Source organism: Rhipicephalus microplus, chromosome 8, assembly GCF_043290135.1.
Source record: "Rhipicephalus microplus isolate Deutch F79 chromosome 8, USDA_Rmic, whole genome shotgun sequence".
Lineage (NCBI taxonomy): Eukaryota > Metazoa > Arthropoda > Arachnida > Ixodida > Ixodidae > Rhipicephalus > Rhipicephalus microplus.
The window spans coordinates 2,957,510-2,970,822 of record NC_134707.1 but is presented as its reverse complement, the minus strand read 5'-3'; the positions used below and the strand labels follow the sequence as shown (position 1 = coordinate 2,970,822).

The window sequence follows — 13,313 nt, the reverse complement described above, 5'->3', positions numbered from 1 at the left end:
AGCGAACTGATAGCAAGCGAGCACACGGTAGACGCCCAAAAGTGACGGAAACACCACTATTGCCACTTTTTTTCTTTATTGCAACACAGTGAACCGGACATGGGTGACTACAAAAACAAGTGATTAACCTTCGAACAAGGTTCTTTTCACACGGGGCACAACAACAAAAGAGTTCGTTCAAGAGTACATAATCAAAATGCGCCGAAACACCACAAATGCGTGGTTAAGCAGCACTCCGTCTAGCTACACGGCATTTTTAAGTTGTTCGGGAAAATGACATACCGGGCCCAACGTCATCCCCGCAGTCGGGCGACGCTAACGGATCGTCATCGTCGTCAGCCGCGGAGTCGCCCGGGCCGCCTTCGTCCGGAGGCTCCGCGAACCGCGGAGACTCAAACGACATGCTGCCAGGGCCCGCCTGGTCCGAGAGGGCTCCGGCTGGGACAAGAAAGAATACGCTGTTCATGCACCAGTACACAAATAAGCAGCAATACAACAAGGCACGACACTCGAATGAAAAGCGAGCGGTCTATCCGACGCCGTTGGATCACGCGACGCTTATATTAGAACGTTGAATGTTCTTCCCTAGCTGTAAAACTTGGTTCAAGCAATTTGGCATTGATGAATGTACCCGATGGCTAATCGCATAAATGTATGAAAGTCAGTGGGTCAATTTTTGTATGTACAGTCAACCACAAAAGTTTGCGGACCATGCGAGCGCGTGCCAATGTGCCTGTCAGCGCCATCTAGTGGTACGCCATCTACCGTCGACCTCAGTGCTAGGCCGGAAACGGGTCTTCTTGTCTACTGGCCGTTCGATTTTCTATTGTCGCGTAGCACATCGTTAGTTCGCAGTTTCCGCGTGGAGTGCTTATCTGCAGTATGGCGATCACATTTATATTTTCCTAGCAGCATCGAAGCTGTCGCGGCGTGCCACCGAAGGTTTTCCGTCGGCTAGGTATCATTTTCTGATAACGATTGCGGCTGATAACAGTCATGCTCATGAACTGCTATCGAGGCAGAAGCACGTAGACACAGGTGCCAAAAATAGCTCCGCGTTAAGGAAGTGAAAGGAGCAAATTATTTGTGCCGTCAGAAAACAGGCGGGCCACACGTTAAGAGAGGGCGCTGCGGTGCGGTCGAACACCGCTGACGCAGCGGAAGTGTCGCGAAGACGTTTTTGGCCACGCACTCGCGTGGTCCGTAAACTTTTGTGGTAGACTATACGTACGAAAAACCGGAGGATACTTCACAATTCCGAAAGTGCGTTCGGCGAAAGGCTGCGGCCGTTCGACTTGCCTACACTCTAAAAAAATCGAGTATTTGGGGAGTGTTTCTGCTACACAACAACAATCGTCATCTACCTCGAGTACTTTCCTCACGCTATCAGTACTAGTAGTTTGCGGTCGCGAACGGCGCGCGAGTTATCAGTGTGGCATAGTATTCCCGACAGGAATGTGGCTAACACCAGGTTTTCAAGAAAGGAAATGCGAGCAATTCAGATGACGGTCATTGTCGTGTAGCAGAACTACTCCAAGAATGCTATTTTTTTTCTAAGAGTCATGCTCTTTTATTTATTTTCATTCTTTTACACTTTCTCAGAAATCAAGTGATTGCTGAGAGAATGTGGAAGAGGGAGAGCCGAGAGCTGGCACCATTCCAGGGCACGGACAGAAGAAGAAATGCATTTTAGACACCTTCTGAGACGCTCCGAATGAGAACAATATAAAAACAGCTACGCAAGAAAATGGGAGCATCCGGCGCCCAAATACAGACCGGAATCTACCACACCTTCACAAGAAAATATTAATAACCACCGTGATTGCGTGTGCTTGGTGCCTATTTTCCAAGAAGGTGGCATCAACGAGGGTGGCCAGTTGGCTATCAGCAAAATGCTCCTTATTTACACCACATGGCGCCCTAACAGCCTCAGTAGAATATGTGAAGCGCTAACTGCATGGCGAAATCCACGTGATTCTCTGACTTTCGGGAGAAACGGAGCTCCGGTAAACGGCAGCAAAGCCAAGCCAGTCAAGAACACCAAACACGATTTCTGATCCCTCAGATGACCTGGGTAACGTCTTGCCAACTACAAGCAATTGAAGCTGGCGGCAGGGAATAATGGTTTGCGAGGACATGTGACGCTGAAAAGACGTCGCGACGACGTTTCTTCGCATCGGTTAAAACGACGGCACGATGCTATCGATCGAAAGACGGTAGCAGCGAGAGAGATCACCGGGCTATCGAGAACGGCCATCGTGCGCGTTCCCCCTCCTAACCGGCTCCCACTAAAGGCCTCCCCGCACTGCTGGCCAAACCAGAAATTGCCAGCAGGTTCTTCAATAGGCCGGACTGCTTTATTGCGAAGGTCAGTCGTCGGGACGGACACACGAAAGCACTTCTTTTTTACATTTCCCCCTCCTCGCCGAGCGAATGCACCGCAGGCAGGAAAATACCTCATCTGCAAACACAAGCGCGCATCGCAAAACGCTCACGCTCGCCCGTCTGTGGGGAGGTGCCGGCACAAAAGTAGAAACGACATCCCACCGCCTCGAGAAAGAAAAGCGTGCAGTGGCGCAGATACAACTCGCCCATTTGCGCAGTGGCCACATCTCAGACCGCGTGCAACGCTTGCTCAGGACATTACGGCATCAAACGAACGGTGGGAGTGTTTTGGAAAACGCGCGATCATCGCAATTAAATGCCACACACACTCGGCAGTGGGACATAATCTGCGCGTCGGTGGTCAGCTCTCCGCACTGCACGTTGTTCGGCGCTGCCCGCAACTGCGAAGACCGGGTGTAGTAACCCCCGTGGGCTCGAAGCAATCAGAGGCAAAAGGGACGAAGCGGGCCTCGCCCGCGCGGCAGATAGGAAACAGACCGGGCCCTCCATAAGCAGACGACATCCCGTGGAGAGGGAGAGCGCAGCCGGGTTTGAGGGTCTGCGCAAGGTGACCAATGAGGAAGAGAGAGATTTCGAGAATGAGAGCAGAGAAGCCCTTGCGCCAGCTTTGAGCCTCCCCATCTCAAGAGCCACGCTCGCGCAGTGCTGGTGTCGGAATCGGTCGCTAAAAAAAAATTGAATCGAATTGAATTGAATTATTTGCGTTACTAAAACTGTGCAGCCTCTGCGGAACAGCAGACAGACTTGTTCACGATACGAGGCAAGCAAACGAGGTATCGACGTAGCGGTGCGTATGAACCGCACGAAGTGCAAGAACCGACCGGCAGATTTCACTGGAGCAGTGACGAGGCGCCCGTTTTCAGGAACTGCTCGTGTGTGCCAACTCACCCGCGAGCATACGACACACAAAATCAGAAGCGAGGTGTAGGCTAGTGTGTAGACCAAATTTTGTATGACAAAAATAACAAGGGTTCATTCTTAAATAATATTAAGGCAAGTTAATTTAAGTGCAATTTAATTCGAGCACATTAACATTAAAACAAGTAACGTTTAAGACAACTGAAACAACACGGACGCTTCTTTTCCACCACCTTTGGAAAGGGGGGGGGGGTCCTGAAATCATGATTCATCTGTCACAATAAACAAATCCCCCCTCATGCGTTTCTTGCATTGAGGTTACACGGCGTAGTAACTTTATAGGCGTAAGTTAATGACGAGACGAAGGTTTCTACAGTAACCATTTATTGACACATTCATCAGCCAGCGATCGGTCGAGAATGAGGCGCACGCGAGGGGATGGGTGAGTGGGGCGCTGGGAGGAGAGCAAACACGATAAAAGGAGCGGCGAAGCACTGCACCTACCCTCTCCTACACTGCCTCCACACACGCACGATGCGAACGCGCTCGCGAGCCAGGGCGCGCTTCTCCTCTCCACTTTCTCTCCGCTACTCCGCCCGCACTCCCTGCTCCGATTGCTAGAAGCGAGGATAAGCGCGCGCGCGCGCTCCCGCAGCTGTTCCTATAAGAGAGGGAGTAAGTGCAGAGAAAGAACTCCTGCCGGCGCGCGGACACCGACGGACGCTTGACATAGGCCGACTAAGAAATGTATTCGTATTTAAAAACGGCTCGCAACAAGCAGGGTCTCCTACCGGACGCTTACTGGGCCATATGGACACTGACGCCAGATGACTTCCGCTCATTTGGTTGATCGACGTAGCGCGTTTAGAAACATAGGACAAGGTAAGGGACAGAAGGGAGCGCTTACTTCCAACAAAATCTTTATTTCGAGGAGCGTACATATATATGCTCACGAAATTCGAAGACAACAGATAGACAGATGAAAAACCCTCTATTTCCATGCGCTAAAAACTTATGATCTATAAAACGACAATTCTTTTTCACAAAGACCAAGAGAAGGAGTGCTGACGCAGTTCAGCCCTAATCTACTAATCTTTTCTGCTTCAATAATCTCCCTTGTCACTTTATTTCTGTTTTTTCTTATGATTACCGTACCATGAAAAAGTGGTTTGCAGTCACACGTACTGCAATGTAGTGCCAAAAAACCATCTCGACCATTTCTTACGTTGCAAGCGTGTTCGCGGAGCAGGTCATTAATGCACCTGCCAGTTTTTCCTATGTAGTATTTACCGCATGAAAGAGGTATCTGATAGATTACAAATTGCGCGCATGTGACAAACAGTGTTAAGTGCTTTTTAGAGCATCCCGGTTTTGCATGTGAAACAACTTTCATACACAAGTACGAGAGCTTTTTCGGGGCAGAAAACACCAGCATATATATGTACGCTCCTCGAAATAAAGATTTTGTTGGAAGTAAGCGCTCCCTTCTGTCCCTTACCTTGTCCTATGTTTCTAAACGCGCTACGTCGATCAACTATGTCTTACTAACATGCCCAACTTTATACTCTGCTCATTTGGTGTCAGTGCATTCTGGGAATGCCACCACTGTAGGCAACGAAACGTCTATGTAGTTTTGTAATACTTTTGTTAAGTTGGTGTAAATATTTTGAAATCATGTTATCGTTGAAATAGCAACGCGGTCAGCATTCAGTTTTTCATTGCTATCCCGCGCTCTGGGAGCAAAAACCACACGCTATCGCATAATGACGTAAAACTATTTCGTTTCCGTTCCGTATTCACGTATGGCATTCCCCGATCGGTCGATATCTTCTATGGTCACGCCCACTTCGCTCGTGTTTTGTCACGGCACGCAACAGAAGCCACGGAAACGCCCACTCACACGAGTGGCTCGACGAAAACCTGAATTTGTTAGCTTATAGCTGCACGTTGCGTGGCCGTACTGCAGCCGTCAAACTGTTTTCACCACCATTACCTATTCAGGTTCGGGACGGAAGCCCCGATCACCTATACCACACATTTACAAGTTTGCTCGGCATAATCTTCTACGCGTACTCGTCATTTCTGACGCCACGCGTTTCTGCGACTTACGGTTGCAGGTTCACCGGCAGTCGAAATGGGGGCTGTCCGGAAATTTTTAATTTTAATCCTGATCCGGCTACTGACGAATCTTTGAATCAGTATTAAAAAGAAAACAGAATGAAGTGACATCCGCCAACCGTTCCCTGCACGTGTGAGTGCGAGCATACTACTAATGCACTACAGGGAGCTCCAACTCGTGGCGCTTAGGCCAGCGTGGAGTGATGGGTGGGATTTGCCTAAGCTTGGTTCCTCCATGTGGTCTGGAGCCACGAGACGAAGTTCAGCAAATGTTCCGCAATTCCACTTCACCACCTTTAGGCTCACTGAATCAAAGCATTTCACGAAGTTCACAGCAATCCGTTATTTTACATGACACAAACGTCAAAACACGACGACGCATAACACGTTCGAAGCTACACACGCACGAAGATGAAGCAGGTCCGTACCCATCATTCCCATGGCAGCCGAACGATCACAGCGCCGGAGTTATAATACAGGACACTCCACGCGACGTATTCCGCCGCGGCTGACTTCGTCACATTCCAGCTCTCACAGCGCTGCACGCTTTTGCAGACAGCGGGTAGAGTGTTATGCCGCCGCTCACGCCACAGGCCCATTCGAGCGCGGATAAAAAAGGTCGCCGTGGCCGCATTACGACGGTAGCCGGCTCCTCCGCAATAAAGCTTGATTTCGGGAGAACACGGCGAATCGCTGAGGTCACCTCGACACTGGGTAGCACGTTGGACGCCGCCACGGCTGCCCGAAAGTTTGTCTGGCAGCGCGAATTTTAATTTCCGTCATTCGAGTTTGATGATCAAAAGTCCCGTTCGAAACGTGGAAACTCTGGGAGCGTGGGACGTGTTTCCGCAGTTTTACGAACCACGTCGCTGTAAAATGTGCCAAGAATTCTGCGCCATTATTGCGAGCGAAGCTGGGCGCAGTTACGCTGCCTGCGAGAAAACTTTCGTCGTTTCGTGTATTCTTAGTTCCGCCACTTCACCGGTCAAATATTTCCTCGGCAAAACACTTGACCATGTGGCACCCTACTACTCGGCAACAACGACACCGCCAGCTGTTTCGCAATAAACATGCGCACCAATGAGTGAATAGGAAAACTTATTACTTCTAATGAAAACTCCCAAACGCCTCGCGTTTCCGGCTACCTATGAAGTTCAGCAATTATGGCAACAGCGATATAGCATTTTTGTTAGTATTGATGAAGGAAACATGAACACCACGTTCATAGAGAAAGAGTTGCGTCTTGAAAGAGACTGAGCCAGGCAACGTGACTGAAGAGGTGAGAGAGAAAATGAGCGTAACAAATGGACAACGACCGAAAGGAAAGCACACGCGTCAAGAGTTCGTTAATTAGCTAACCTCAAAATAATATGTTTAGATGAAGATGTTTATTATGAAAGAAAGAAGCTGAGATGTCAGCCTGAAACAATTTTCTTACTCATCGTTATGTAGGAGAAGGGCGTTTATACAGACGAAAGCCTGGTTGACAAAAAACAAAAACAAAAAAACTGTGTAGGAGCAAAGCCTGCAGGGAAGCGTACGCTAGCGAGGTAGGCGAGTTCGACTTGACGCATTTTGTAGAAAGTTAGAGTGAACAGAACACATGTACGCATACGACCGCCTGTTTAACAACTGAAATTTAATAAAACAAAAATGAACACAACGATAACCGACACATGCGTGCCAAGAAATACTCTAGGTGACGTCAAAGAAATGGTTGAGCTTCTGTGCTTTGCAGTCTAGCTGACAAACAGACGGTTCAGATGGACAATCAATGCCCTTGTTTCTGAAAAAGAAAGGTTCAACAAGTTCGCATAATAAAAGTGTTACCGAAAAAAAAAAAAAAGGATTCCATCATGATCTGCCTAAAGGTGTGACGTCGGTTTAAACTTAGTTTTATTGTGCTGGCGAAATAATTAGTTGATGCCTTTGCCGGGCTGGCCTGTATACACTTTTTCAGAGGAGAGGGGGGCCCTACAGACTACACCTACGGCGCAGGAAGCGGCGTGATTGCGATGTTCCACCACACAAGCTACACTCGCTGTGCCCTTTTCTGAATTGCAGCACAAGCTTTCCCAGGTTTTTGCTTCCGAGAAAAGAGAACGTCGACGTCAATCTATTTGTTCTGTTCTAACCGTTTAGATGTGGAGAGGTTGAGGTCCACGTTGCCTCGGCTACTCTATATCAATCTATCTTCTTAAACCAATATGACAGCAGGCGTACATAATGCGCGATATCATATTTCCTGGACTTATCACCTGGTTCAGCGATTTAAACCAGGTGCGATTCACACTTCTTCGTTAGTCCTTCAGAGAGAGAGAGAGAGAGAGAGAAAATTTATTGCGGAAAGGCAGGGAGGTTAACCAGAAAACATATCCGGTTTGCTACCCTGCACTGGGGAAAGGGTAAGGGGAAAGGGAGGAAGAGAAGCACAAACACACATACACACACTCGCACACAGTAGTGTCACAATCGTTCAACGAGGCGGGTCGCTCGCAGAAACTTCATCAGCGCCTTCGTTGCTTTCTGGCGTGAAGCTCGATCTTTCCGACATTCCAAGATTGACTGCTCAGAAAATGGCTGGTCGTCGAGGCGAGCAAACACTGCTGAGAGGGACTGTCGCTGAGAGCTGTACTGGGGGCACTGACATAAAATATGTTCAATTGTTTCGTCATTGTCGCAATGATCGCATGTAGCGCTGTCTCTCATTCCGATGCGGCAGGCAAAAGCGTTAGTCCTTCAAACGATTACACAAGCACATGCGTTGAAAACTTCAGTTGATCAACCTGCAGCAGAAAGCCATCCTTGGGAAAGGGCGTTTCCACTCCGCTAACGAGAAACGCGGTGTTTTTCCTCATCTTCTTCCGTATACGTACCCGGTTAGCTCTGTAGGGATCGACGCTGTCGGCTAACTGTTACCTCCTTCATCGTATTTAGTGGAGAGACCCATTGTGGCACACACCCGTGTTTGTGATGGACACATCGTGACGACAGGAGACACCGACTAGGCCAATTAAGCTTCGCGCTTCGGTATAGCTCTGTATCGAAGCCCCACTTCTAATAGGGGATCCACTTTTCAATTATAAGCAACAACCAAGCGATATCAGGGAGTGAGCACCGAGACGCGAAAACGGCGCCGTTCTTGAACAAGACGGTGCGGCACTGCAGCGTGACTTCATGGTGCACCTTTTCGGAAGTTAGAGAACAAATGCACTACGAATTTAAACCGAGCTTACTTATGATCATTTTCTTCATTTTCTGAGTTTGTTGTGCGACTCCGTGCATATGGCAGCAGAGGCTCGCAGCAAAGAGAAACTCGCAATACATCTATATATTAGAGAAGGCAATTTAATCCCGGGCTGCTTCACCAGTTCCCAAGTCTGTTTCCCAGAGAACGCACACAAAGCGCGTCACATAATAATAGGCCCGACTAAGGAGAAGAGCTTAGGGAAAATTACGAACGCCAGAACTTTTCCTTTCCTTCGAGTGAGAGCCCCGCCTACAATGCGAACCCTGTGTACTGAAAGAGAAAAAAGAAACAGCGCTTTCTTCCATCAAGATGGTAGGCCTTCATCGCGACTTGTGCAGTTTCTCTGCAAGGTTTACATTTACGTTTTTTCTTTCGAATTTTCCAGAGCAGTTCGTACAGCTCAGATCGCGCGCGAGTGCAACAGCTTGACATCGCAATCTGTTCGCTCCTCTCGAAGTGGAGCAGTTTCGAAGCTCAGAATGGGCGGCCGCTCGTCGCAACAAGAGGCTTCCTTTCGCCAATCTTTTCAGCGCCCTCTGGGATCCCTTAATGTTTCATTTGTTGCGCTCCCCTCCCACGATGCACCACAAAAGGAAAACACCTTGCGCCACCAGAACGCGGTGGATTGCGCCTTTGTGAGGAAATTTGGATCCTCCCATTTTGACAACTCTTTTGTGCGAAGAAAATGCGGGCGAGATAAAGAAAATGGAAGGCCGATAAAAGGCAATGGCCATCTCTGCGCCGAAAAAAAAAATAAACTGCGCACCATAGTGCAATGAAGTGTCTCAAATATAGGCAGTGGAAAAGCATCAACTCAAGGCTCCTCCACCGGGTGCAGCACAGCAGTACATGTAACCTAACTAAGCTTTCGTATATTAAGCGCAGAGCAAGTTAGGGGGCCAGGCTGTCATATGCTGTGATTGTATGCTGTCATCGTCACGCGGCGTAACGCAGGCAAAACTACATAGCATAACCATCTGCAGCGCGCGATCGCGCCAACGGAAAGTCTTCTTCCTCTTGCTCCTCGAGCGCCTTGATGGTGTGCACCTCACTTTAAATAAGCCCACGTATAGGAAATTGAACAAAAAGAGGAAGCGAGCGAGATATAGAAAGTTAAAAAGAAACGTAGAAAAGGAAAACTTGAAATAAATTCCTGTAAAAGAGAGTAGTAAAGAAAGAGAAAAGAAGGCTGCCCAGCTCCGCACTTCCTTCGGACTTGGCACCACTAGTACGAAGCTGCCCTGATTGTTCTGCTAAGTTCAGTTTTATACATATTAAAATGTCTGCTCGTATGCAGAAGAATTAGGACAAATGTATACGACACGTAGTAACAAATTAGTTACGCATCTGGCTTTAACGTACTGCTGAGCGATGCGCAAACGAAAAGGTATAAAAATTCAGTTATTACCTTTAAAGTATGTTTCGCGGGCTCGTCCTGGCTTATTATCACGAAGACATCGTAATCTCGCGGCTTGTGAGTACACCTCAAAAAATTCAAAGTTTCGCCGTTCACCACTTTCCGATGCTCGCCATACCTCCGAGCAATGACGTATCCACAAAAACAAAGGACACTCCGATCCATTGATCTATTTATTTCCTTATTTATTTACAAACGCTACGACGGGCGGAATGAAGACTGTCGGACTCCTACCTTGGCACTTTTGAGGCATTATCAGAGCGGTGCAGTAAAATAGGCCAGAAGAATATCCAATACATATAGAAAACCAAAAATCCAGAAACACGACTACAACGACGACGCCAAAAAGGATCTTCCAAGGTCGAGAGGCATTGAATCGGCGAGTCAGCCTAGACGCAAAATACACGGCGACGCGGAGAACTGTGAAAAATGGCCACGGCGGCAGCGGCGAAATGCATCCGGACGACCTCCCTCCGGTGAAGAACGAGAAAACGCTGTGCCATGCGCGCTGCCAACAAACACGCTGTCCCTGACTGGTCACTGCAAGCGAGCGAAGCGCAACCGTCGCGACCGTGCACTCGCAGACACAAACTGCAGCTCGAAGATGCGGGACCATGGGAAAAGAGCGCCGATTGCAAGAAGAAATGCACAAAATGATCACTGACATTGTTTCCCGAGTCTGCTTTCGTGCACCTACACGGTGAAACGCTATTTCATGGGTCATACTATATTTTCCAAACTCTGGGAGCTAGTTCCTAAGGAACAGCATACGCCACACCTTTTCAAAATGAGGCGACGAAAAGTGCCCCACTGACACTTTTCTAGAGGAAAAAGAAGAAAGAAACGGCTTTCGCTTTTTTTTTTTTGGAAAAAAAAAAAAGCGAAGGCGCGTGGGACTGGGCGAATGCTTCCCTCAGAGCGTGAAGTATTAATCCACACCACGGGTACTGGTGTGTCGAGGTTGCGTCCACATGCCCAGCCTCTGTGCAATTCCTTTTACGCAGGGCTGGAGACATTGTCTTCAGCACTGCACACTACTGGACACACAGTCTATCCTGTTTTGTTCGCGGTGATTCGTAGTTTTTTTCTTTCAATTTACTTTGTTTTTCTCCCCTCCTGCCCCTCAATATTTATTGTTATTTTGCAGCCGCTCGAATGCTCGCACAGCGTGCACAATTTATAGCCGAGTGCCCTAACGAAGGCCAGCGAGAAGACCACGTCGAGCGCGAAGGAGTGCGCCGAAAGTTCCAGCAGTAACGCGGACAATGGGCGTCGTAACCGGGAAGGCGTCAAGTGGGAAGCCCGCCGTAAATTATGCCTGCGTGAGGTGAATCCGCACAAAGGAAAAGCGGGCTCAACCCGCCAACCGAAAACAAGAGAACAGGCCTGACTGTGTCTCTGAAGAATTCGGTCACCGCACTCACTGCTGTCATTTGCGGGCGACGAATGGCTCACACTGGAGGAGAGACCGGGCTTTTGGCCCACGGCGAACAGCTACTCAGATTCATGGCAACATTCGTTTGGGCGACGCTGCGTTTCCACACTCGGTGTGCCACTGCGTCGATCACTTTTAAAGCCCGACGCCGCCTTTGCAACGACGACCGTTAGAAACGTTAGCGGCCTAGTTGAGTTACGCCCATTTAACCACTGAAGATTACTCAGTGTTAATGTCATTGTGAGGCAGCACCCGGCGAACCGCACAGTACCATGTCCTCGGTTTCATCAAGAAAACGCCAAGACGCAGAACGATAAAGATGCGTTATGGTTCTATAACGCTCAAGCAAACTTCAAGGAAAGTTAATTAGTCCTCCCACAGCCCACCCCTAAGAACATCCTCGAAACTAAAACAGCTATATGTCATCGCGTCTAAAAGATATAATAAAATGATGTATGACCAGTTAAAGACTAAGGACGGTTGGCAACTCTGCAAGGAGAAACAGAAATAAAGAAAATTATTTTGAAAATCGGTTCTGTGTTTTTATGTCCCGGACGGCCAGACTGTGCATCAAGAAACGCAGCAGCGCCTTCGTGGCCTTTTCTTGCTGTAGTACAAATAAATGTGTACCCTGACATGAAAGTAGTGGGGTGTTTTAGCAACGGCGCGGTTTACCGCATCGGTAAGTACAGGAGTATACCATATACCGAGGCAGTCAGTCGGTATTTGTATCTGCAAGAGCTGTAAAAGCCGCGCGGTATAATCAGCCCATCACGTTAATGTAAGCATCAAGCAACTCATGCAGCCAAAGGGTTTTCGTACATTTAATATACAACCGCGATACTCATAACGATGGATATGACTCTTTATTATACATAATCTCACCATCACAACCGTGCCTTCAATTGAGCCACTGTTACAACTATTTCGAAGAGTACATCGCAGTCGATCCTGAATATCCGGGCCACTTGGGGTGTTTCTCCACCTTCCCGATGTGTGTTTTACTATATGTATACTTTGCGTAGGGCGCATAGGCGAGCTGTCTGCATACGGTAAAATTTATCTGCCTCCTCATTCGACGAAACGGCCGGATAAGCGACGGCGCCGCCGATGATGGCCCACCCAACGAGCGCAGGAAATGCCCCAAGAAGAGCGTATCAGTCACGGAGAAAACCCTTTTGCCGAGTCCCCTATGCAAAAACCGAGTTAGCCGGATACAAATGATCTCGGTGCCAGGAAGGACTCGCAAGTAACAACGAGCCAACGGGCGAACTTGCCTCGTGCTGCACAACGCGATTCATTCCTTTCTACAGTCTCCGCCACTTGTTTTGCAGCAGCTGCTTCTCCGCCCACGCACCGTTTCACGATGACCGAGCGTTCGCGCAGAATGGGTGCCGCATTTGATCGAACAGTAGAAGCACTTTCGCACGACATGCAAGTTTTCTAAACGGGCTTATAGATGTGGTGTACTTTGGCAAGCACAAAAAAGGAAGAAGGGAAACTACGAAGTGCTTCTCCTCCAACAGAACGCGCACATGTCGGCAAAATCACTTATAAGTGGACTCATTTATACTCCGACCGAGCCGTGATTCCGATTGAGTGGTATTTCGGTAATTTCGCGTCCGACTGAGAAGAGTCGAGAAAAATTTTTAGCGAGTCTTGGTCCGAGAGGGCCTAAAGATATTGCTTCTGAGTGAGTGCTTCAGTTTCTAGTCTACCTACGACAAGGGGTGCGGGCAACGGCGAGTTTAAAACCTTGCGGCAGTAAAGGCGAATCAACGGGAGAGAAATACTGTAGGATCAATTGTTATGTATACACTGAGACCATC

At 48.5% G+C, this 13,313-nt stretch overlaps 1 protein-coding gene across 3 annotated transcripts in view; it reads right to left on the bottom strand.

Annotated features, from left to right (window-relative positions):
* Window positions 1-13,313, bottom strand: part of LOC119165140 (putative Hedgehog signaling attenuator pxb) — a 665,846-nt gene that overhangs the window by 111,353 nt on the left and 541,180 nt on the right. For all 3 annotated transcript variants that reach the window (XM_075870781.1, XM_075870780.1, XM_075870783.1), the window contains one exon: window positions 283-438. In XM_075870781.1, the coding sequence (XP_075726896.1) occupies window positions 283-438 (156 nt within the window). The remainder of the gene's footprint in view (window positions 1-282; window positions 439-13,313) is intronic.